Raw genomic sequence first — 26,507 nt, forward strand, 5'->3', positions numbered from 1 at the left:
GATTCGAAGCTCACCCAATACAAGGAAGGGAGGCTGCGTTCTACTTCTCGCTTTGACATTTCGCTTGATTGACGGATTTTCCAACCAATCCAACCCGGACGTAAAGGTTCGCGTAATCCAAAGCAGCAAAGGTAAAAAGAGGCCCTTGCTCGGGCAGGTTCCTCCAAGCGCCGCCTTTCTTTATGACTGACAGGAGTTTAATCCAATAGAGATGAGAAGCGGAGAAATGACGGGAAGGAGGCCCAATGAGATAAGGAGAAAGGTGAGGCAGCACGTCAAGGGCCCTGGGAAAGTGAGCCGGCCAATCAGGGAGCGGAGAAGGAAGGAGGGAAGGAATGAAAGAAAAAGAGAGCCGGAAAGGGAACCAAAGAAGGTTGCGTGCTTCTGTTGGGGGGAAACTTGGCTTTTTAAACTTATTAAAAAGAATCAGAGGTAGAATTGGCTGGGAGAGGAGCTGGGCGGGAAATCATAATGACACAGGGCTGTCTGGCCATGTTCCAGTAGCATTCTCTCCTGACGTTTCGCCTGCATCTGTGGCAGGCATCCTCAGAGGTTTGAGGTCTGTTGGAAACGAGGCAAGTGGGGTCCAGGGTGGGAGAAAGAACTCTTCTCTGTGGGAGGCAGGTGTGAATGTTGCCATTGGCCAGCTTGATTAGCATTGAATGGCCTTGCAGCTTCAAAGCCTGGTTCAAAGGTTTAAGCTGCAAGGCCATTCAGTGCTAATCAACCTGGCCAATTGAAACATTCACACTTGCCTCAAAAAGACAAAAGTTTTGGAGGCAGGAAACAGCCAGGCTCTGAAGCTGAAAGGCCATTCAATGCTAATCAGGGTGTCCAATTGCAACAATCGCTAAACTTACTGACCGGAAGGTTGGCGGTTCGACTACATTTATTTATTTAATTTATTTATTTAATACAGTAGTGTCTCACTTATCCAACGTTCTGGATTATCCAAGCCATTTTTGTAGTCAATGTTTTCAATACATCGTGATATTTTGGTGCTAAATTCGTAAATACAGTAATTACTACATAGCATTACTGTGTATTGAACTACTTTTTCTGTCAAATTTGTTTTATAACCTGATGTTTTGGTGCTTAATTTGTAAAATCATAACCTAATTTGATGATTAATAGGCTTTTCCTTAATCTCTCCTTATTATCCAACATATTCGCTTATCCAACGTTCTGCCGGCCCGTTTACGTTGGATAAGCGAGACTCTACTGTACATACAATGTATTACATTATTAGTATAGCACAATATAAGCACTACATAAGCATTATATATTATTATACTGTACTATACGATTATATTGCAGTATTATTAGTAATATTACATGTAATGTAAATATACAACTATAACAGTGTATTATTATTATATTGCATTACATTATAATATTATTATCAATATTATATGTATATACAATATATTATAATATTAGTATAGTATAATATGAGTATTATATATTATTATGTTGTTAAATTGGTACAGGAGACATGGTGGAATGATATCTTCCTGGCCCCGTCTTCTTCATTCTGGTCCAGAATGGCAGTTATTATCCTTGTAAACAACCCCATCCTGGCACAGCCCTCTCCCATGGCATTGGATCGCAAGTTTGCTCAAGCATCTGTCTTTGCAACGTGGTCGGCTGGGCAGCCTTTGATAAGGACTCGATGCCGCCTGGGATGTCTTATCACGCCCAGAAATTCTCCGTCTCTCTCTTTTTTTCTCATTGAGTCTAATGGGACATTTCAACAGAATCAAAAATACAAATTCCTTCTTGTCTTTAATGCTGAAGTGAACCAGAAATGGCTTCCCAATACCCACCAAGTCTCCGTTTTCGTCTGCCTGCATGTATACTCTTTTTGGAGGCTGCTTTCCTCCTGATTTTTTATTTCTTTTTTACCTACGACCGTCAGTACCAACATCTTCAGAGAGACCCTGCTCTCTATGCAGGTATGTTTGCTTATTGTTAGAGCTGTTGGTTTTCTTATTTATTTATTTATGAGCAACATTTATATCCCGCCCTTCTCACCCTGAAGTGGACTCAGGGTGGCTTACAAGTTATATGTACATACAATATATTATATTATTTAGCATAGCACAATATTAGCATTATATATTACTATATTGTCCTATACCACTATATTGCAATATTATTAGTAATATTACATGTAATATAAATATACAATTATAATAGTGTATTATTATTGTGTTACATTATATTATCAATATTATATGTACATACAATATATTATTTAGCATAGCACAATATTAGCTTTATATATTACTATATTGTATTATACCACTATATTACAATATTATTAGTAATATTACGTGTAATCTAAATATACAAGTGTATTATTATTATTGTATTACATTATAATATTATTAATATTATATGTACATAAAATATATTATTTAGCATAGCACAATATTAGCATTATATATTACTCTATTGTACTATACCGCTATATTGCAATATTATTAGTAATAATAATAATAAGTTTATTTGTATCCCGCCTCCATCTCCCCCAAAGGGGACTCGGGCGGCTTACAGCAAAATCAAAATACATATTACATAATATTACATGTAATATAAATATAAATTATAATAGTGTATTATATTATTATTATATTCTTAAGTTTCAATGGCACGTGAAGTGGTTTCTTCTCTGTCTTGGGAGAGTCTAGTTACATCTATACTGTGGAAATTAAAGCAGTTTGACATTATTTATTTATTACAAAATTTGTATCCTGCCCTTCTCACCCAAAAGGGGACTCAGGGCGGCTTACAATAAAACACACGTATATAAAAATATAAAATACAATACAAATCAATTAAAATAGTTAACTAATTAATTACAGCAACATTCATAACATACAATACTAAATAGCATTACTTTTAACTCAATGCTTACAGAAGCATGGGAGTTATAATTTTGCTAAGTCTTCAGCCTTCTCTGCTACAGAGTCCTGGTGCCGTAGCATAGTGTACTTATGCTCATTATTATGTTACGTTTTGTTGTTGTATGGTTTTATAATAATAATAATAATAATAAAACTTTATTTATATACTGCTCTATCTCCCCGGAGGGACTCAGGGTGCAAAAATTCCAAAGGTGCAAAAATTGTACAAAACTTAACATAACAATAGTACCTCAATTAAAAACACAGCAAGTTGTAATTAAGTTCAATTTAATTAAGTTGTTGTATGGTTTCCTTGCTATGTTGGAAAACGCCCTGAGTCCCTTGAGGAGATGGGGCGGTATATAAATAAAGTTTTATTTATTATTTATCATTATTATAGCATTGAGCGATGGTGGTTAAAGTGGTGGCGAACTGCTTTTATTCTACAGTGTAGATGCACCCATCTACACTGAATCCTACTAGCGGTGCTTCATCCATATTTTTTTTTCCCCCCGCAGCCTTCCAGGATGTCAATGTCTTGGTGATTCTTGGCTTCTCCTTCTTGCTGGCCTTTCTGAAGAGATTTGGCTTCAGCAGCACTGGATTTAGCCTTTGCCTTGCTGCCCTTGGAGTGCAGTGGGCGATGATTGTGAACGGATTCCTCTTCCATTTCTCTTGTGGAGCAGTGGAGATAAGCCTGCAAAGGTAAGCAACTTGTTTTATAATACTTTACATTTTTTCATAATTTTTCATATTTTTTTCTCCTTGCACTTTGGTGGCCCAGTTCGCCTTTGTTTAAGTTTCTTGTACTGCCTTTATACTATGTTTTATTATGCTACTGTTACTGTTTTATTGTTTTACTATGATAATTGTTTTGCATGCATTTTATTTTGTTTTATTGTAATTAACTGAGTCCCCATGTCCAAATAGTCAGATCAATACACCTTCTTTCTCATAACATCCCTTCGGTCCAGGAATGTTTACACTTTGTCCTTTGACCCAAAGCACTTTGGAACTATATCATTGCACCTTAGTTTAGGTGACTCCCACCATGCCATCCCCTCCACCAACATGGTGGCCCATTTTTATTTTATTTCATTCTAACTGTTTTTATTTTTAACTGATTTATATGTTAACTGAGTTTTTGTGATTTACTGTATTGTTTTGGTTAGGGTAACTGTTTTGTATAACTGCTGATTTTACTGTGTTGGTATTGCAATGTGTTTTAACTGATTTATTGTTTTGTATTCTGTTCTGGATTTTATGAATTAGTCTCCTGTTTTAATATTGAATGTTTTTTGTATGCTTTTTGCTGATTTTAACGATTGTTTTATTGCTATTGATGTTTTACTGGTATAATTGTTTTATAGTCGTGCTATTGATATTGATTGTCTTATCGGGCTAGGCCCCATGTAAGCCGCCCCGAGTCCCTTCGGGGAGATGGGGCGGGGTATAAAAATAAAGTTGTTATTATTATTATTATTATTATTATTATTATTATTATTATTATTATTAGTTTGGGCTTCTGATCCGTGTAGCCGCCCCGAGTCCCTGCTGGGAGATGGTGGCGGGATAGAAAAATAAAGTTACTTACTTACTTACTTGTCTGGGCTTGGCCCCATGTTAGCCGCCCTGAGTCCCTTCAGGGAGATGGAGGCAGGGTACAAAAATAAGGTTGTTATTATTATTATTATTATTATTATTATTATTATTATTATTATTATTATTAAAACACCCAAATGGAGGACATGGCAAGTGAGGTCGAATTTAGACTAGGACCGCGGATACGGGGGTCTGTGCCTGGTGAGCATTTACGCAAATGCCTGAAGTTCCAGATTCAGGGGACAAAAGAGCCAATTGCCCTTGAAGGAAAATGTTCCCCTATTAAATTTCTCGCTAACCTTACACACAGTTGGAAAACTTCACTAACCTATTGCCCTCTGCATATCCTTGACCAAACATGGGCCAACTGCAGCCCTCCAGTGTTTTGGACATCAGTTGCAGCCTACTGGAGGGCCAAAGTTTGCCCATTCCTGCATTAGCAGCTGGACTTTGGTAGTGTAAAAAGTATCTTTGCCATGCATTGCCCTTTGTATATCTTTAGGCTTTTATCCCAGCTGTAACATCTTTATATATATGTGAGGCATTGAATTTTGCCATTTATTATGTTGTAAACCACTTTGAGTCCCCCCCAGGGGTGAGAAAAGCGGTATAGAAATGCAGATAATAATAATAATAATAATAATAATAATAATAATAATAATAATAATAATAATAATAATAAATAACTCAGCCGCTATCAGGACCTCAAGATTGAACTTCAAAGACTCTGGCAGAAACCAGTGCAGGTGGTCCCGGTGGTGATGGGCACACTGGGTACCGTGCCAAAAGATCTCAGCCGGCGTTTGGAAACAATAGACATTGACAAAATCATGATCTGCCAACTGCAAAAGGCCACCCTAATGGGATCTGCACGCATCATCTGAAAATACATCACACAGTCCTAGACACTTGGGAAGTGTTCGACTTGTGATTCTGTGATATGAAATCCAGCATATCTATCTTGTTTGCTGTGTCATACTTATAATAATATCATAATTCTGGCTCTGGTTTGGGTGTCACTGGAATCGACCCGTCTGCTTCTGTCGAGAAGGCTTTCTTTTACACTCCGTGGCAGCCACTTGGGATCCCAGCATATTAGAGAAGCCAAGAGTGAAACTGAACTAACACACAGCCATGAATTGCACTGTGCCTGAGTCATCAACAGCAGTCTGGGCTCTGCCTGCCTTCTTGGCCAGACACTTGAGGATGATGGAGTGGCACAAAATCACTTTCATTAGGTGGAAGAGGAACAATCCGTTGAACTGACAATGCCAGTAACCCCAGGAAGCCGTGAAGTGTTTCATGTTATCTGATCACAGCTTCATTCCTGAAGTTTGTGTTGTCTTAGATAAAAGGGAATGTTTGTGACCATGAGATTGGCAGCTGAGCAGGCAGGATTTTTAATCCGCACTGTGTGCTTTCCAGTTTCCCACTGAAAATGCCCCGAGCCAGTTCCTTTTCGACTGGTCTCCCTTCCAGATTGGGCGCAGGAGATCCTTCACAACGGTGTGAGACGGATGGGGATGGGGAATGCAAAGATATTGGGAGAATCTCCTACCCATGGGCTTCTCTTGAGGAGCTATCCGTGCCTCATTGCTCCACAATATTATTATCATGATCATCATCATCATCATGATCATCATCATCATCATCATTATTACTATTATTTTATATTATTATTATTATTATTATTATTATTATTATTATTATTTTATTATGACACAGCAAACAAGATAGACATGCTGGATTTCATATCACAAAATCACAAGTCAAACACTTCCCAAGTGTCTAGGACTGTGTGATGTATTTTCGGATGATGCGTGCAGATCCCAGCAGGGTGGCCTTTTGCAACTGGCAGATCGTAATTTTGTCAATGTCTATTGTTTCCAAATGCCGGCTGAGATCTTTTGGCACGGCACCCAATGTGCCGATCACCACCGGGACCACCTGCACTGGTTTCTGCCAGAGTCTTTGCAGTTCAATCTTGAGGTCCTGATAGCGGCTGAGTTTTTCCTGTTGTTTTTCGTCAATGCGACTGTCACCTGGGATGGCGACATTATTATTATTATTATTATTATTCCCTGTTTTTTATTGTCCTTATATACCTCAGGAACCCCTTCCAGAGTTTATACTTTTATCCTCTGCATGTCCAGTTGTTATTATTATTATTGCATTGTTTTAACTGATTGTTGTTATTGTTTATGTTTTATGTATTTATTATGCTTAATTTTACTGGTTGTATTTTAATCTGTTGTCCTCTGGGCTAGTCCCCACGTGAGCCGCCCTGAGTCCCTTCGGGGAGATGGTGGCAGGATATAATAATAATAATAGTAATAATAATAATAATAATTTGTTCATTTCTGTCCCGCTTTTCTCCTGTTGGTGGGATTCAAAGCGGCGTACAACATATAAAATTCATACAAATACATCAGACAGCAATACATGATCAATTAAAATATATCCCGATATAAAAACCCAATTAACATATCAAATAAAACAATTTTAACACTTACTACAAGCACCATTGGGATTAACAAAAAAAGACATCAGGAAATATTATTATTATTATTATTATTATTATTATTATTATTATTATTTATAGTCCGCCTTTTCTTTCCATATGAAGACTCAAAGTGGCTCACAATAAAAAGTGGCTTGCCTACCCAGGTTTTTATCTAAGTATGTTTTATTGATATGTTTTTATATTGTTGTGTTTTTTTGTATTGTCTGTATCCACCTGGGCCAGGCCCCATGTAATGCCATCCCGAGTCATTCGGGGAGATGGAGGCGGGATATAAAAATAAAGTTATTATTATTATAATTGACACGACGTTATATGACACAGCAAACAAGATAGATATGCTGGATTTCGTATTACAAAATCACAAGTCAAACACTTCCCAAGTGTTTAGAGTTATTATTATTACTATTATTATTATTGCATTGCAATACAACAAAATATACAAATGCTGTTTACATACAAATATTAAAATAGTATTAAAACTCATTGCATTAATGCATGGGATGACAGAATGAAAGACACATATGGAGAGCTACGCATTGAGAGGCAATGCTTTCTTTCTTCTCCAAAGCATCCTAGAAGCCCTCATGACCGTAACCATGATGCTGATTTCAGTTGGGGCCGTTCTTGGCAAAGCCAACCTGATGCAGTTGATCTGGATGGCCGTGGTAGAGCTCACCGTTTTTGGGTTAAACCGATGGATTGCTGTGGCTATTATGAAGGTACGATCATCCTCTTTGCTGAAGCTTGGCAACGTTATTTTTCCCGCTAGCAATTCCCAGAATCCAGCATGCTAAATTAGTGAGACGATGAAGTCGTTTTACCTTCATTTTAGAAAACTGGCAAATCAAATCCTCCAAAATAATGGGTGATTTGACACTGAAAAAGAGGTTCTCGGGTGGCGCCCTGTCTCCAGTTCAGTCCCTTCGAAAAACTTAGTCTCATCACCTTCTCAACACCATTTGTTGCCCAAAATTTCTCTCCCTGTCAATCACTGCATCTGATGTCCTAAGCATGCCCATCAATTTCGGACATGAGCAGCCCCTTGTGCGATGGCTAATTATTCATTTTATGTCTATAAGTACCATAATATTATATTGTAATATGATATAATACTAATAATACAATATAATACAATTAATTATATATTATATTTTACATGTATTATTACTAATAATATTATAATATATTGATACAGTACAATATAGTAATTTATTACCAGTATTGTACTATGCTAATAATATAATATTGTATGTAAATTTAATTTGTAAGCCGCTCTGAGTCCCCTTCGTGATGAGAAGGGCGACATATAAATGTAGCAAATAAATAATAAATAAATAACTTTTTTTGATGTGCATTTTAGGGTTGATTGATTTTACTGTGGCATTGTTATGTATTTATGATGTGAATTATGTTTCCCTTTGATATTGATTTATCTGTATTTATTGCATTGTGTGTACTGTTACATTACAACTGCTTTGTAAGCCGCCCTGAGTCCCTTTTGGGAGATGGTGGCGGGGTAGACTAAAGTGTTTATTATTATTATTATTATTATTATTATTATTATTAAATTAAAATTGGGAGCCCCTAGTAGCGCAGTGGGTTAAACCGCTGAGCTATTGAACTTGCTGACCAAAAGGTTGGCGGTTAGAATCCCGGGAGCGGGGTGAGCTCCCGCTGTTAGCCCCAGCTTCTGCCAACCTAGCAGTTCGAAAACATGAAAATGTGAGTAGAAAAATAGGTACTGCTCTGGCAGGAAGGTAACGGTGTTCCATGCAGTCACTTGACCTTGGAGGTGTCTATGGACAATGCCGGCTCTTCGGCTTAGAAATGGAGATGAGCACCAACCCCCAAAGTCAGACATGACTTGACTTAACGTCAAGGGAAAATCTTTACTTAATTACAATGAGTGCAAAGTAGGGGTCTAGATAAGGACTTGTAAAGGAGAATAAATGCCAAATGGGCTGTAGGATATTTACTTGGCATTAGATTTAATCCCATTGTTTCACCCTCTCAGGTTCATCCACTAACTCCCACATTAGCACAGAGCACACCTGACCATAGCAATACCCAAAAAGGCATTTTTTTTCTTGCTTTCCACAGATTGCCAACCATGTGAGCTTGATGCACGTGCATTTATTTGGTGCCTACTTTGGCTTGATGGTTTCCTGGAAGCTCTACCATTCATCTCTGAGCTCGAGAGTCGAAAAGGAGGGCTCAAAGCCCACTTCGGATACATTTGCAATGCTGGGTGAGCGGTTTGGTTAGTTTACAACTTCCTTTGTAAAAGAGTTGAGAAAAGGAAACACAGAACACCTCGTATTTACAATATTTATATAGTGCACCTTACCCAGTCTACTTTTACAACCTCTCCGTTTTAATCCATGTTTTTATTAGTTCTTGTCATTTGTTTTTATTGGCTAATGTTTAAATTTTTATAATTGTACATGTCTTTTGTTTTATATTGCTACTAGCTGTGCCCGGCCACGCGTTGCTGTGGCAAAGTATGGTGGTATGGGAAATAGTCAAGATAATCCAGTTCAAAGCAGATAAAATAAGATTATAAATGGGTTATATAGCTGTGTGGAAGGGCCTTGAGTCTACACTGCCATATAATCCAGTTAAAATAAGCTCATTTTATGTTTTTATGCCCAGCTCATTTTATGTTTTTATTGCTGTGTTTCTCAAGTGATTTATAATAATTGTGATTTTCTTTAATGCCTTTTAAATTTATTTGTGTGTTTTTGTATTTGATATTATTGTATGTTGGTTTTATATCTGTAAGCCGCCCCAAGTCCCTCTGGGGAGATGGTGGCGGGGTACAAAAATAAAATTATTATTATTATTATTATTATTATTATTATTATTATTATCATCTGTATTTTATAGGCAGTGTGGAAGAGGCCTAAGTGAGGCCTAACTCTGCCTGTCCCTGGGCTGAGTGGGGTGCTAGGAGACCCAGTGGGCGGAGCTTAGCCTTCTAACTGGCAGCAATTGGATAAAAACAATTATTCCTCTCCCTCTAATGAGGACTTTATTTTTCTTTTCTTTTTGTTGTATCAACCTAGAGGCATGGATGATGGGTTGTGTTGTCAAATTTCGAGGTTGGGGGGGCCTGTAGTTTTGTTGTTTTGTCGGGCGCCGTGATGCCATCACTCTTTTATATATATAGATTGTTTTTATTTGGGCTTGGCCCCATGTAAGCCGTCCTGAGTCCCCTTTGGGGAGACAGAGGCAGGGTATAAAATAAAGTTGTTATTATTATTATTATTATTATTATTATTATTATTATTATTATTATTACACTTTGAAATGATGTTTTTGATTGCTTGCATCAAGGCAGTAAATTGGCCCCAGGACTGTAGCTGCACGATTCACTGCCCAGAATAGGAGATAGTTATGTCAAAGTAAATACAATAGCATACACATCAAGAGGTCCTTAAAAGTCCCATTATCATTTTGTGCAATTTTGTTTGAAACCTGTACATAAAAAACAGATGTGGAAATACGTGACCTTCTGCGGCTGTTGTTTCCAGAGGCAGCATCTGAGCCAGACGCCTGTCCTTTTAACTTGTTGATAGATAAGGAGGTGACATGACGTTGTTGTCGTCGACTCCGTTGTGGTTATTCCCTGCAGTAAATTACCACCAGCCCACACCTGTTGTTTCCTTTTGAGCGTGACATGCGCCAGGAGATCCCGTTACAGATCCCCTTGACTCAACCCTTGTTTTGCCCTGTGCTGCAGAACGGATAGATATAGGCTCCATCCAGAGTTTTAATTCATACGTCTATATGAGATAAGATGCCCCAAGCAAAGCTGGTCAACAAACAATAGCAATTTCCTTGCTTCCTTTTTAACAAGTAGGGATGGAGGGCTAGATCAGTGGTCTCGAATATAAGCTGGCCCGAATATAAGCCGAGGCATCTAATTTTACCACGAAAAAAAAGGGAAATCATTGACTCCAGTATAAACCAAGGGTGGTAAATTTCAGAAATAAAAACAGATACCAAAAATTACATTAATTAATCAGTAGGTTAAATGTTTTTGAATATTTACATCAATCTCTAGTTTAAGAGAAGACTGTCCAACTCTGATCAAATCATTATTCTCATCTTCTTCAATGTAAATATGCTTATGTATCCTTTTAATAATAATAGAGTAGAATAATACATGTAATAATAATAATAATAAATACAGGAAAATAATACATGTAATAATAAATAGAGTAAAATAATAAAGGCAATAATAATATCAGAGTGAAATAATAAATGTATTAATAATAATAGAGTAAAATAAATGTAATAGTAGCAACAATAATAGAGTACAATAATAAATGTAATAATAATATAGAAAAATAATAAATGTAATAATACCAATAATAATAGAGAAAAATAATAAATGGACCATATATTCTTGAGTATAAGCTGACCCAAATATAAGCCAACCAGGACCCTCACCCGAGTATAAGCCAAGGGGGGCTTTTTTAGTCCTAAAAAAAGGGCTGAAAAACTAGGCTTGTACTCGAGTATATACAGTAATTTACCAATATACTTGGTCAGCTTTGGCCAGCATTTCTTGTCTAGTGATTGTGTGCCTCTTTTGAGTTGGTGCCGCAATAAGAGACAAGTTTGCCTACAAACATTAGGCCTGGTTCTTAAATGAAAAACTGCTTCTGAAACATCAATCGTGGTGACTTCATGCTTTGTGGACATGGATGGGATACCTGAACTGGTGAGGACTGCTAAATCCAAGCACTGAATGGCATGAAGGAAATACTAATTATGGTCCTTTTGGTGGGTTTCCAGGCACTCTTTTCCTCTGGATGTTCTGGCCCAGCTTCAATTCCGTGTTGATAACGGAGGCCGAGAAGAAATGGCTTGCTGTGTGCAATACCTATTTGGCAATTGCGGCCAGTTCCATCGCCGCCTTTTCCGTCTCAGCGGCAACCAGCAGACATGGAAAGCTCACGATGGTAAGATCTAAGCTTTAAGAGCGGGGCTCTTCTCTTCAATACTGTGTCCTATCCATTGAAGATAGGCGCTTGCTTCTGAAATTCTGGATTAAGATGCTAGGCTTCTCCCCATCAATGGCACCGATAGGGCAAAAACCCTATTGGCTTCATGTCAAACTTCACAGACTGACAACATAGCTTTTTGATGTTTTTATTGGATAACTGTTTTATTGCTGTGTTTTCATATTTGATTGTTTTATCGGGCAAGGCCCCATGTAATCCGCCCCGAGTCCCTTCGGGGAGATGGGGCGGGGTATAAAAATAAAGTTGTTGTTGTTGTTATTATTATTATTATTATTTTATTTTCAAAACATTGACAGAATGATGAAGAGTAATGAAGAGATGGAGAAAGTGTGCTGGGCAAGAAAGAGAGAGGAGAGGGGAGGAGATGTGGAAATATAAAGAGGTTGCTTATACCAGCATTTCCCAGTTTATGTAGTGTGGAAGACTGGTTTCCCCCCCTTCCAGACTGGTGCAATATTTGTGACCATTGGGTACAGTTGTTTCTCTTTTATAACTTTTATACAACTTTTATAATGTGCACTTTACTTAGTATATTATAATAACCTCGCTGTTTTTAATTCCATGTTTATATTTTATAATTTGCGTATGTTTTTGCTCATTGATGTATTGTATATTGTTATTGTTTTTATCTGGTATTATCTGTGAGCCGCCCCGAGTCCCCTTCGGGGAAGATGGAGGCGGGGTATAAATAAAATTATTATTATTATTATTATTATTATTATTATTATTATTATTATTGATACAACATTGTATGACACAGAAAACAAGATAGATATGCTGGATTTTGTATCACAAAATCACAAGTCGAACACTTCCCAAGTGTCTAGGACTGTGTGATGTATTTTCAGATGATGTGCGCAGATCCCAGTCGGGTGGCCTTTTGCAGTTGGCAGATTGTTGTTGTTGTTGTTATTATTATTCTCCTCTGGAAACTCACTGCAATCTGGCATCCATTGGCTCATAGATGACAACAACAACAATAACAACAATATATTATCAAGTACCACCTCCCAGCAGCAAAGAACTGGTGGGATCATAAACCTGCAAAAGTATTGGAAAATGAGCACGCAAAGATACTGTGGGATTTCCGAATCCAGACTGACAAAGTTCTGGAACACAACACACCAGACATCACAGTTGTGGAAAAGAAAAAGGTCTGGATCATTGATGTCGCCATCCCAGGTGACAGTCGCATTGACAAAAAACAACAGGAAAAACTCAGCCGCTCTCAGGACCTCAAGATTGAACTGCAAAGACTCTGGCAGAAACCAGTGCAGGTGGTCCCGGTGGTGATCGGCACACTGGGTGCTGTGCCAAAAGATCTCAGCCGGCATTTGGAAACAATAGACATTGACAAAATTATGACCTGCCAACTGCAAAAGGCCACCCGACTGGGATCTGCACACATCATCAGAAAATACATCACACAGTCCTAGACACTTGGGAAGTGCTCGACTTGTGGTTTTGTGAAACTAAATCCAGCATATCTATCTTGCTTGTTGTGTCATACAATAAAATAATAATTCTTTAGTTTTTGACTGCCTGAGGATGGGACAGTTTTGTTTTTTGGGGGCTGGTTGATATGCATGAATGCAAGTGGCCAGTTGACAAAATACAACTATTGCTGCAAACTAGATATGCCACTACCTATCTGGGGAAGTCTGAGAATTGTTATCTAGGAAGGGAACCTTTCCATAAGTATTATCGAGCAGTACGTTGTCATTCAACTTCCCTCATTTCGTTACTTTGCCTTGTCCGCCAGGCTCACATCCAGAATGCTTCACTGGCAGGTGGGGTTGCTCTCGGCTTCTCCGCTTCCATGATCCATCATCCTTGGCTTGCAATGACGTTGGGCCTGGCAGCGGGAGCAGTCTCTGCTCTTGGTTCCGGCTTTCTAAAGGTAAATGGTCCACTTTTCAAACTGTGCTGTTTATGAACAAGGGGGATGTTGAAGTGGGAATGATTGTATATAGAGTTGTTTAAATGTAATTGAGTTATAGTGTTGCAATGTGAGCTGAAGATTGCATCATGCTGTCTGCTGTCCACTATGCGAGTGTGTAAAGAGTTAGCTGTGTATTGCATCAGACAGCAGAGGTGGTTATAAATAGGTGTGTTATCTGCCTGCTCTCTTCCCTCTGCCTATTTGCACTCTGTATGTATATGTTGTCTTGAGAGTTTTCCGTTTGTTAGTAAATCTTTTGTAGATAGCCAAACAGGCTTCAGCCTATTTATTGGTGCCAGTGATTCTTCATTGATCTTCCGCTGCATGTGTGTTTATCCAAACCGCGCGCTCTGACAGTGGTTATGGGCCCAGCACGCTTCCGCTGGAAACACAACCAATTGCGGCTGACTGTAGACTTTTCATATTTTGCCTTTCCATGCCTGTACTGCTTAGCCAACACCACTGCAATAAACAGAGAGCTTCTATTAAACGTTGAACTGTTTCTTCTTGTTTTTCGCATGTTCCTTTGTCCTGATTCCAGAAATGCCTGGATCCAGCCATTGGGCTTCATGACACCCGTGGAGTTCATTCCATGTTTGGCTTGCCCAGTTTGCTTGGAGGAATCGCCCACGTTATCCTGATTGTAGTGGACAGCTGGGAGGACCTCTCAGTGTAGGTTGAGGGTCTTTATAAGTATCATCCTTTGGTTCTTTGAATAGAAACAGGCCGCCGTTTTAAATTCCCCACTACATTGGGCCTTTGAGGGAGAAAGTTTCCCATTTTTCAATCTATAACGACAGAAAAACTCCCCCGAGATGCTCACTATTACCAGAATACTGTAGGATGCATTCAGTCCAAACAGATGAATGGAAAGATCCTGCAAGTTATATATGCATGCAATATATGATAATATTAGTATAGCACAATATAAGTGTTATATATTACTATATTGTACTCTACCACCATATTGTAATATTATTAGTAATATTACATGTAATATAAATATATAATTATAATGGTGTATTATTATATTGTATAACCTTATAATATTATCAATATTATATGTACATGGAATATATTATTAGTATAGCAAAATATAAACATTATATATTACTATATTGTACTCTACCACTATATTACAATATTATTAGTAATATTACGTGTAATCTAAATATACAATTATAATGGTGTATTATTATTATATGTATTAAATTATATTATTATCAATATTATATGTACATGCAGTATATTATATTATTAGTATAGCACAATATAAGCATATATTAATATATTGTACTATACCACTATATTGCAATATTATTAGTAATATTACATGTAATACTAATATAAAATTATAATAGTGTATTATTATATTTTATTATCTTATATTATTATCAATATTATATGTACATGCAATATATTATATTATTAGTATAGCACAATATAAACATTATATATTACTATATTGTACTATACCACTATATTGCAATATTATTAGTAATATTACATGTAATAAAAATATAAAATTATAATAGTGTATTATTATATTGTATTACATTATAATATTATCAATATTATATGTACATGCAATATATATTATTAGTATAGCACAATATAAGCATTATATATTACTATATTGTACTATACCACTGTATTGCAATATTATATGTAATATAAATATACAATTATAATAGTATATTATTGTATTACATTATAATATTATTATCAATATTATATGTATATACAATATATTATATTATTAGTATAGCACAATATAAGCATTATATATTACTATATTGTACTATACCACTATATTGCAATATTATATGTAATATAAATATACAATTATAATAGCGTATTATTATATTGTATTAAATTATAATATTATTATCAATATTATATGTATATAAAATATATTATTAGCATAGCATAATATGAGAGATGGGGAACTTGAGTCAGTATTTTGAAATGCCAACTGTTTAATAGATTCTCCCATTAAAAGTTGTTTTGATCTGCACATGGTTGATTGATATATATTTCCAGATTGGGCTATTCGGCTTTGATGGAGGCCGGAGCTCTGTGCCTGAGCATGGCCCTGGGTCTGATCGGCGGTTTCATTACAGGTCTGTATTATAGACATTCCTAACATTTGCAATGCAACAGCAATTGGTTGTTGTCGTATGCCTTCCAATTTAAGGTGAATCCAAGGTGATGGGGGTTTCCTGGTACTCCAAAATCTGAAATACAGCTCAAGAATTTCTGATAAGGGTTGCATAACCTTCTGCGTTCCAATATTATTTACATTTCAGCCTTAGCATGCAAAACGTTCCACATCCCGACTTCATTAATCAACATTCAGAAAGATGGATTTCCTTGTTAAGGGATTTCCTTATTAACAAGTAACGTCCCTCTGCTCATTAGGAACAACTCATGTTTCATTAATTACGGTAGTATTAAATTCGTAGGTACTTGGACTGACTTTGATGAATACGATATTAACTATGCCATTGAGTGTCTTACTGAGAACTAAATGGACTGTAGTCAATGGCACAATCAATATCCAAGCCTTTAGTGCCTTTTCTCATTTATGCTTGTGCATTGGGTGGTTTGCTAATGAATTTTGACATCAAACTGCAATGTCGGTTGGATTTTGAAAAGGTCAGATTATAGGAAACACTACGGGGTTGGGAACTGCATGCCATCTTTGATATAAACTCTATAGACACCTCAAAATATGTTTTTAGTTGTAATGCATTGCAGATCATAGAATGTTTTTAACTTATCAGGATAATTTATTTATTATTTACTATATTTAATACATTTATATCCCGCTCTTCTCACCCCGAAGGGGACTTAGAGCGGCTTACAAATGAACATACAATATATTATTAGCATAGCACAATATAAGCGTTAAATTACTATATTGTACTATATCATTATGTGGTAATATTATTAGTATTATTACATTTAATAGATAACATGCTTCTGTGATTTTTTTCTTACTCTCTAACTGCTTATTTTCCTCAGGTTTCTTCTTAACTTTCAAGTTCTGGAAAGCACCTCCTGTAACCAAGTACTTTGATGATCAAGCTTATTGGGAGGTAAGATTCACATGCATATTAGCTGGTGATTTTTCTGGAGTGAAGATGTGGATTTATTGGATCAAGAACCTTTTTGCTTCTCAATAGCCAATTCATTCACATTTGGAATGGAATATGTGAAGCAAAGAGGGCTAATTGTTTAGTTCCAGTTGTCCAGATCCTTTTTGTCCCAGCAATGAACTGCAATGTCTGCAGGGAATTACCTCTTATTATTGACTTGCATTGGTCATACACTCTTTTCAGGCTAGATCTACACTTCCATATACAGTAGAGTCTCACTTATCCAAGCTAAACGGGCTGGCAGAAGCTTGGATAAGCGAATATCTTGGATAATAAAGAGGGGTTAAGGAAAAGCCTATTAAACATCAAATTAGGTTATGATTTTACAAATTAAGCGCCAAAACATCATGTTATACCACAAATTTGACAGAAAAAGTAGTTCAATACGCAGTAATGTTATGTTGTAATTACTGTATTTATGAATTTAGCACCAAAATATCACGATATATTGAAAACATTGACTACAAAAATGGCTTGGATAATCCAGAGGCTTGGATAAGCGAGACTTGGATAAGTGAGACTCTACTGTAATTGTTTATTTCCAATTGTCCTGATCCTTTTTGTCTCAGTATTGAACTGCAATGTGAAAAGCCATCTGCAGGGAGTTACCTCTGATCATTGACATGCATTGGTCATGCACTCTTCTCAGGCTGGATCTACATTTCCATATCATCCAGTATCCGATGCCAAATTATCGTTGTTGTTATTATTATTATTATTATTATTATTATTATTATTATTATTATTTTTGTTGTTGTTGTGTGGTTGAAGGCTTTCATGGCCATAATCACTGGGTTGCTGTGTGTCTTCCGGACTGAATGACCATGTTCCAGAAGCATTCTCTCCTGATGTTTCGCCCACATCTATGGCAGGCATCCTCAGTGGTTGTGAGATCTGATGGAAACTAAGCAAGTGGGATTTATATATATACCACTGGAATAATGTCCAGGGTGGGGGAAAGAACTCTTGCCTGTTGGAGGCAAGTGTGAATGTTTCAATTGGCCACCTTGGTTAGCATTGAATGGCCTTACAGCTTCAAAGACTGGCTGCTTCCTCTAAAATCAGGACAGTAAATAAAGGACAACACTCAAAAAACAGGGGGATTCCAGACAGGAGACAATCAGGGCCAGCTAACACATGCGAACAAAGGATTCCCCCAGGCAGGAATCATTTAAAAAAATAAATCCTGTATACACTAACCCAGGCCTAAATGGACACCATGGGATTTGTTTCTGATTGAACTTACTAGGACTACACTACATGCTTTAGTACAAGGAAATTACATCTTCTGAACTATATCTGCTTGTATTAGGATCCAAAGAGTAAGCTGGAGAAAATATCTAAGTGCAGCTCTGTGATCTCTGGTACAGTCGAGTCTCACTTATCCAACACTCGCTTATCCAACTTTCTAGACTATCCAACACATTTTTGTAGTCAATGTTTTCAATGCATCGTGATATTTTGGTGCTAAATTTGTAAATACAATAATTACTACATAGCATTACTGCGTATTGAACTACTTTTTCTGTTAAATTTGTTGTATAACATGATGTTTTGGTGCTTAATTTGTAAAATCATAACCTAATTTGATGTTTAATAGGCTTTTCCTTAATCTCTCCTTATTATCCAACATACTCGCTTATCCAACGCTCTGCCGGCCCGTTTACGTTGGATAAGCGAGACTCTACTATATTAACAGAATGTATTGTAGTGTCACATTTTAAACATTATCAACATTGCACTTTTTACCCAGCATCCAGAACACGTCATTTACTTGTTGAGGTTGTGTTGAAACTGGGAAGTCATCCTCCTCAAATACACTCAGGTTTTCATAAAAGAGCAAAGTAAGATGTTATTTATTTTTGTTAGTGTCCTCATGCTATTTTTTTCTTTCTTTCTAGTTTCCAAATTTAGCTGTTGGATACTGAACACAGCCATCAAGGAAGCTAGACATTCAAGAGAGAATTGTTTCCTATGTGCTCTCATCACTCTGCAATGTGAGATTTTGTATCTGCTTTATTAAAGCTGCCAGAAGTCCTGCATTCATCTTTCTGCAGTAAATAATTATTTGCAAGGCTAAGTGCAGAGCACTACAACCCTGTGGTGTTTATTTGCTATTTGTGCCTCTGTTTTGCTGTTTGTTTGACTCTAAGCCAGGCATGGGCCAACTTTGACTTGTTTTTATTGTTCTGTTCGGGCTTGGCCCCATGTAAGCCGCCCCGAGTCCCTTCGGGCAGATGGGGCGGGGTATAAGAATAAAATTATTATTACTATTTTATTATGACACAGCAAACAAGATAGATATGCTGGATTTCATATCACAAAATCACAAGTCGAACACTTCCCAAGTGTCTAGGACTGTGTGATGTATTTTCGGATGATGCGTGCAGATCCCAGTCAGGTGGCCTTTTGCAGTTGGCAGATCGTAATTTTGTCAATGTCTATTGTTTCCAAATGCCGGCTGAGATCTTTTGGCACGGCACCCAGTGTGCCCATCACCACCGGGACCACCTGCACTGGTTTCTGCCAGAGTCTTTGCAGTTCAATCTTGATGTCCTGATAGTGGCTGAGTTTTTCCTGTTGTTTTTCACCTGGTATGGCGACATCAATGATCCAAACCTTTTTCTTTTCCACCACTGTGATGTCTGGTGTGTTGTGTTCCAGAACTTTGTCAGTCTGGATTTGGAAGTCCCACAGTATCTTTGCGTGCTCATTTTCCAATACTTTTGCAGGTTTGTGATCCCACCAGTTCTTTGCTGCTGGCAGGTGGTACTTGAGGCATAAGTTCCAATGAATCATTTGGGCCACAGAGCTGTGCCTCTGTTTGTAGTCTGTCTGTGCAATTTTCTTACAGCAGCTGAGGATATGATCCATGGTTTCGTCGGTTTCCTTGCACAGTCTGCATTTTGGGTCATCAGCTGATTTTTCGATCTTGGCCTGAATTGCCTTTGTCCTGATGTCTTGCTCCTGGGCTGCAAGGATCAGGCCTTCTGTCTCCTTCTTCAGGGTCCCATTCGTGAGCCAGAGCCAGGTCTTCTCCTTATCAGCTTTTCCTTCAATTTTGTCAAGGAACTTTCCATGCAATGTTTTGTTGTGCCAGCTGTTATTATTATTATTATCATTATTATTATTATTATCAGCATCATTATTATTATTATTATCATCCAGGTGTTTTGGACTTCGACTCCCATCATTCCTAACAGCCTCAGGCCCCTTCCGCTTAAGCGGCTGAGGGGGAAAAGGAAAGGGCCTGAGGCTGTTAGGAATGATGGGAGTCGAAGTCCAAAACACCTGGATGGAGGGCCAAAGTTGGCCCATGCCTGTCCTAGACTATAACTCCCAGCCATGAACTATGGCTCAGCAAATGCCAGGAAAGACTTCATGAAACACACCATACATTCAAGAGCTATGAAAGAAACATTTATATTGTTTAATACTTCATTATAATAACAAAAACATTCAGCGAGAGGACGACTTCATCAGATTCTCTTAACAGTTTTACATCTGTCATACAAGAAAACGCTTAATGTCGGAAGCTAAGAGAACAGAATAATAATAATAATAAAAATAGGAAGTGTGCTTCATGATTTTAAAGTGTAGACAGTGTTTTATCGTCAGTGATATCAGAGCGGAAATGTTACCAAAATGGAGGTGGGCGATTAAAAATAGCCGGCCGGGCGTGCGCAGTCTCTTATTGCCACAAATCTTCTGTGCGACCAAACTTAAAGACCAAACCTCTGCAAAGGAAAGACACAGACATTTTAAAAGTGAAAACAAATAGGTTTAAATGGCTTTCAAACACTAACTGGGATATCTAATAGGAAAATATAACATAAAATAATAGATTTCTTGTTGATTTTGGTACTGTAAGTGATTTATTTATTTATTTACTACATTTATATCCCACTCTTCTCACCCTGGGGGGGACTCAGAGTGGCTTATAAATCAAATTTACATACAATATATTATTAGCATAGCACAATATATGCATTAAATTACTATATTGTACTATATCATTATATGGTAATATTATTAGTAATATTACCTTTAATATATAACATACAATTAATATTATTATATTATATTATTATTAGTATAATATTGTATTTCATTATAATATTATCAATATTATAAGTACAGTAGAGTCTCGCTTATCCAACGTAAACGGGCAGGCAGAATGTTGGCTAAGCGAATATGTTGGATAATAAGGAGAGATTAAGGAAAAGCCTATTAAACATTAAATTAGGTTATGATTTTACAAATTAAGCACTAAAACATCATGTTATACAACAAATTTGGCAGAAAAGGTAGTTCAATACACAGTAATGCTATGTAGTAATTGTATTTATAAATTTAGCACCAAAATATCATGATATATTGAAAACTGACTACAAAAATGCGTTGGATAATCCAGAACGTTGGCTAAGCGAGTGCTGGATAAGTGAGACTCTACTGTATATACAATATATTATATATTTATAAATTATTGTATATTATATATGTGTGTGTATGTAAACTTAAATTTATTTTTGTGTATGACTTGCCTCGTGCAATTAAAAAAGAAACAAATGCGTCCTTACCCAAAAAAGATAAATGCGTTTTGGAAAAAGACCGCAATTCCTGGATATACGGCCGGTTTGTCTGGTTTGTCTGGGAAGGAAAAAAATTAGTTAGATTGCCAATATTTACTCCTAGCCCCAACACCCCACTAATGCCCATCTGATCTATTTTGTAAATTCTGAATTGTTTGGCAAATAGCTAGATCTGATGCTATTCCTATCAGAATCTGATAGGAATAGACTGATTTTGTTTTACTTATGTACTTGCAATGCTTTTATACAGCTTTCTACCACAATGGTTCTCAAGCAGATTGTTACAAGCAATCACTTAGTCAGATTTGAATAATGCAAGAAAGCAGAACAAATGCAAATTAAAATGGCATAAATTGTGCAACCGATATACCCTAAACCAGATATATAATTGCTTGCTATCACATGTTTACTTTCACAAGTTCCTCAAAACAAGAACTGAGGCCACAATCCTAAATGCACTGACTCATGACTACGCTTCAGGGAACAGTGGGAATTATTTCTGAGTAAAAGGGACAGATGACTGAACTGACTGCGTATCTGACAGTGCAATTTTATGGAATTAGGTTCCATTGTATTTAATGATGTCTACTGTCATGTAATTGTGAGTAGAACTGCAGCTCACATAAAACATGTTTACTATATTTATAGTACACATGTATCACTTAAAACGCAAGAGAGCAAATAATTCCCACAAGCTTCCGATCCAGGCAATTGTAAAGCCCATTTAGTTTCATCACGGTTTTATTTTGATCTTTTGGAACATAGTTCTCCATAGGGAAAAAGAAAACATAGCTCAGTTTCTGAAAATAGAACAAGCCCAAGCCCATTTTCTGCCTATGGAAATCCCATTTCATTATTATTTATACAATATCATCAATGTAAATGACATTTTTAGAAATCTGTCATAAGCAAAAGACAGGGGCTTGCCCCCAAGGAATGTACAATTCAACATTTATATTTATATGGCAAAGGCAAGGATGGGCAGCTGGGCTTTCCTTGGCTAGCCTGCATGTTATAATCACTGAGAGTTGTAGCCCAAGGCCTAGACATTGCCCACTCTGTAGTAAAGCATTCATTTCAAAGGTTTGACACCTACCGTTAATCACGTATCCTCCAAAGAGGACCCACATGGACGCAATCAGCGATCCAAAAGCCAACATGAACCCGATGAACAGCCAGATGCGAGCACCTTACCAAAAGAAACACACACATTTATTTTTCAAGATCAGTAGTGCCGCATTTGTGCATTAGACAGACTACATTTTTCATATATGATAATGCAAAGATATGCAAACTTGAAACATGCAGGAAATGCTTTTCCTGACTGCACCTTAAATGTCTTCCTCTTAAGCATCCAGTGAAATTATGCAATCTACCATTTGAAAGATTTGTCTGTGAAAATGAGACTGTGTCTCTGATGGGCCATAAACAGAATGGAGCAAAAAGCTGAAAAAAACTAATTAGCAAGATTTACCTGTTTGCCCAAGGCAGCCTTCACTGTAACTATCTCCGCGCACTTGTCCATTGGAGACTGCATTGATCCTATATGGAAAAAAAAGGAAACAGAGTTTCACACATTTAGTCAATTCAAATGCAACATCTGAAAGCACTTCCCAGTAGTCAGATAGCTTCATATCCAAACAACACTGTAAGGCTGGGTTGTATCATTATGCTATATTGCTGTTGGGGTGGGGGAGAGAAGAAGCTACCTGGCAAATTCATGGTAGACGCATGACTTGAATAGAATTTTCTGCTTACCTACATCACTAGATCTAATACATTCATTTTGTTAATCAAAACAAAGAGAAACAAATAATTTGTTTAAATATAGGAGATCTGACATATCAGCTTATATAATTTAATTTATATTTTAATATAGGTTCTGAAAATAAATGATATCATCTGAATGCAAATTATACCTACATTAGGAATGCAACTGTTGCTATAACTCCACATGCATGGTATGAATGGTTGAACTGTTTCGAATCTGGGTATTTAACAGCTGCATCTATGATGATCCACCAACCTGTAAAAAACTATTTGAACACAATTTTTAATACGATTGTCAACACAGTACTGACATAATGTATCATTGTGTTTACCAGACATTCATTGAAAGTGGCAACAATTAGGAACCAGTGAGAAAACATTTCAGCGGCCAAGGATGCTCTGCTGCCAGACAAAAATAACAATCCTTAAAGTTGTCAAAAGATAAACTATTATGTCAAATGTCTGCACTCCAGTTTGTCAGCTAATGTGACTCTTCTATTTGGAGTGCCTGATGTATTTCAAGTGAAAGGAAGATGCAAACCTTGGAAGCAGGCAATAGAAAGATAACATTGTCACCCACAGCTATCCTTGAGAGCAGTTTTTTAAAATCTGTCTCAAAAAGAACAGGTTGCCCACACTGATGTACAATGTTACAGATTTTAAACTCGTTGATCTTTAGTGCAACATGGGTATTTCATATCTAACATTCACATTTCATGCATCTGACAAAGTGGGTCAAGCCCACAAAACTTAATGCCGCAATACACATTTTATTATGTGCCTTAGAACACTTTGTTCTTGTTGCGACATATTAATATATTATTCAGAATTTTAGCACATGGGCAGAACTATTTAATTCAATCAAATTAAGCAGATTTTAAAGAACATTTACAGTAGAGTCTCACTTATCCAACACTCGCTTATCCAACGTTCTGGATTATCCAATGCATTTTTGTAGTCAATGTTGTCAATACATCGTGATATTTTGGTGCTAAATTCGTAAATACAGTAATTATTGTATTAATTATAATATAATATTGTATGTAAATTTAATTTGTAAGCCGCTCTGAGTCCCCTTCGGGGTGAGAAGGGCGGCATATACATGTAGCAAATAAATAAATAATAAATTACTACATAGCCTTACTGTATACTGAACTACTTTTTCTGTCAAATTTGTTGTATAACAATGTTTTGGTGCTTAATTTGTAAAATCATAACGTAATTTGATGTTTAATAGGCTTTCCCTTAATCTCTCCTTATTATCCAACATATTCACTTATCCAACATTCTGCCAGCCCGTTTACGTTGGATAAGCAAGACTCTACTGTAACTGAATCTTTAAGAAGAGATAAACATACACACCAGGACCCCAGCGGCAATAGACGCGATTGTGTTTCGTTTTTCTCCCCAGTCAACACATTCTGAGCATCTCATGTTCTCAAGGAACCCAGACATGTTTCAACGCTTTGGAAAATCTACAAGAAAAAATGTTATTTCCTTCTCTGTTTTTTTTTTAATTTGAAAGGTAAACACAGACTTTGCCATTTTATATAAGGAACACCTTTTCCTATGCCATTGTATATAATGGGGCTTGGATGCTGATCTCCATAGGGGTCCAGGAACCAAACCCCAGTGGATGCCAAGGGGTCACAATATTCCCATTAAAAAGAATGATCAGCTGGGTCATCTGTCCATCCAGCAGTCTGCTTTGAGTTGTCGAAGGCTTTCATGGCCGGGATCACAGGGTTGTTGTATGTCTTTTGGGCTGTGTGGCCATGTTCCAGTAGTAGCATTCTCTCCTGATGTTTCGCCCACATCTATGGCAGGCATCCCCAGAGGTAGTGAGGTATGGATAAACTAGGCAAGGAAAGGAAAAAAATATATATCTGTGGAGAGTCCAGGGTGTGACAAGAGTCTTTTGTCAGTTGGAAACTAGCATTAACCTTTCCAATGCTAATTAGGGTGATTAACTGAAACATTAATGCTAGCTTCCAACTGACAAAAGACTCTTGTCACACCCTGGAGTCTCCACAGATATATATTTTTTCCTTTCCTTGCCTAGTTTATCCATACCTCACTACCTCTGGGAATGCCTGCCATAGATGTGGGTGAAACGTCAGGAGAGAATGCTACTACTGGAACATGGCCACACAGCCCAAAAGACATACAACAACCCAGTCTGCTTTGAACTGAGTTATCTAAGTCCACAGTGCCAATATAACCCAGTTCAGTGTGGCTTGGTTACAGCTGTATGGAAGAGGCCTAGAAGCATATAATATTAATAATATTATTTTGTAATACAATATAATACTAATAATACAAGATAATGTTAATTATATATTACATGTAATATTAATAATAATATTACAATAATTACTATACAATATAGTAATTTACTGCCAGCATTGTGCTATGCTAATAATATAATATTGTATGCAAATTTAATTTGTAAGCCGCTCTGAGTCCCCTTCGGGGTGAGAAGGGCGGCATATAAATGTAGCAAATAAATAAATAATAATAATAATAACAGGGGCCAAAGAACCCACTGTTCAGGGCTCATTCTCGACTTGCCCTCCGGTGAGGCCTGCAGAGGCGCCCTGAGCCTGCAGGCAGCGTGAGGCAACTGTGCCGCTGCCATCCTCCCTTTTCGGCTCCGGCTCCACCGGCCTCCCGGAAAGACGGAACCACGCCCATCCGGAACCCTTATCCGGGGCAACATTTCCCCGGGGGCCCCTTTCCCACTTACCTCGAAAAGAGCCCGGACGGCGCCTTCCGCTAACTCCGCCCTCCGAGTAAACAAAAGGAGACGTCGCCTGAAGGACCCGGATGTTGACAAGGCCGCCTCGCGCAGGCGCAGAATCGCTGAGTTTTGGCGATACCTAGGAAAGGAGTGATGATTGCAGCTCCCTTGATGACGCATGCGCAGGCGAGCCGGCTGGCAAAGGGAAAGAACGGCGCATGCGTCAATTCTGAG

At 37.3% G+C, this 26,507-nt stretch overlaps 2 protein-coding genes across 7 annotated transcripts; one reads left to right on the forward strand and one right to left on the reverse strand.

The window, feature by feature from the left end:
* The first annotated feature begins 245 nt into the window (after positions 1-245).
* Positions 246-20,909, forward strand: rhce (Rh blood group CcEe antigens). Of its 5 annotated transcripts, XM_062962810.1 has the most exons (11): positions 246-373; positions 1,491-1,955; positions 3,428-3,614; positions 7,604-7,754; positions 9,136-9,283; positions 11,839-12,005; positions 13,831-13,968; positions 14,552-14,682; positions 16,054-16,133; positions 17,038-17,111; positions 19,073-20,909. In XM_062962810.1, exons 2-11 carry the CDS (start codon positions 1,808-1,810, stop codon positions 19,097-19,099), a joined length of 1,251 nt encoding a protein of 416 aa, XP_062818880.1. In that variant the 5' UTR covers positions 246-373; positions 1,491-1,807; the 3' UTR covers positions 19,100-20,909. The 5 variants fall into 5 exon arrangements, with proteins under 5 accessions (XP_062818880.1, XP_003228750.4, XP_062818881.1 ...); XM_003228702.4 differs by having other exon boundaries at positions 17,038-20,909; XM_062962811.1 differs by lacking the exon at positions 14,552-14,682.
* On the reverse strand, positions 20,579-26,435 carry tmem50a (transmembrane protein 50A). Of its 2 annotated transcripts, none has more exons than XM_062962814.1 (7): positions 26,280-26,435; positions 24,896-25,008; positions 23,687-23,799; positions 23,238-23,305; positions 22,860-22,952; positions 21,752-21,821; positions 20,579-20,908 (listed from the first exon to the last, which is right to left on the reverse strand). In XM_062962814.1, exons 2-7 carry the CDS (start codon positions 24,986-24,988, stop codon positions 20,863-20,865), a joined length of 483 nt encoding a protein of 160 aa, XP_062818884.1. In that variant the 5' UTR covers positions 24,989-25,008; positions 26,280-26,435; the 3' UTR covers positions 20,579-20,862. The 2 variants fall into 2 exon arrangements, with proteins under 2 accessions (XP_062818884.1, XP_062818885.1); XM_062962815.1 differs by lacking the exon at positions 26,280-26,435 and adding an exon at positions 26,080-26,219.
* Positions 26,436-26,507: the final 72 nt, after the last annotated feature.

The sequence above is a fragment of the Anolis carolinensis genome, unplaced genomic scaffold (genome assembly GCF_035594765.1).
Source record: "Anolis carolinensis isolate JA03-04 unplaced genomic scaffold, rAnoCar3.1.pri scaffold_10, whole genome shotgun sequence".
In the NCBI taxonomy this organism is placed as follows: Eukaryota; Metazoa; Chordata; class Lepidosauria; order Squamata; family Dactyloidae; genus Anolis; species Anolis carolinensis.

Excerpts from the sequence above, each read along its gene's own strand:
- rhce (XM_003228702.4), top strand. The coding sequence starts at position 1,808 with ATGGCTTCCCAATACCCACCAAGTCTCCGTTTTCGTCTGCCTGCATGT. Across the intron at positions 12,006-13,830 it reads GACATGGAAAGCTCACGATG|GCTCACATCCAGAATGCTTC; the intron begins GTAAGATCTAAG and ends CTTGTCCGCCAG. Across the intron at positions 13,969-14,551 it reads TTGGTTCCGGCTTTCTAAAG|AAATGCCTGGATCCAGCCAT; the intron begins GTAAATGGTCCA and ends TCCTGATTCCAG.
- tmem50a (XM_062962814.1), bottom strand. The coding sequence starts at position 24,988 with ATGTCTGGGTTCCTTGAGAACATGAGATGCTCAGAATGTGTTGACTGG. Across the intron at positions 23,800-24,895 it reads CTATTGCCGCTGGGGTCCTG|TTTTTTACAGGTTGGTGGAT; the intron begins GTGTGTATGTTT and ends GTGTTCAAATAG. Across the intron at positions 21,822-22,859 it reads TGGAGGATACGTGATTAACG|ACAAACCAGACAAACCGGCC; the intron begins GTAGGTGTCAAA and ends TTTCCTTCCCAG.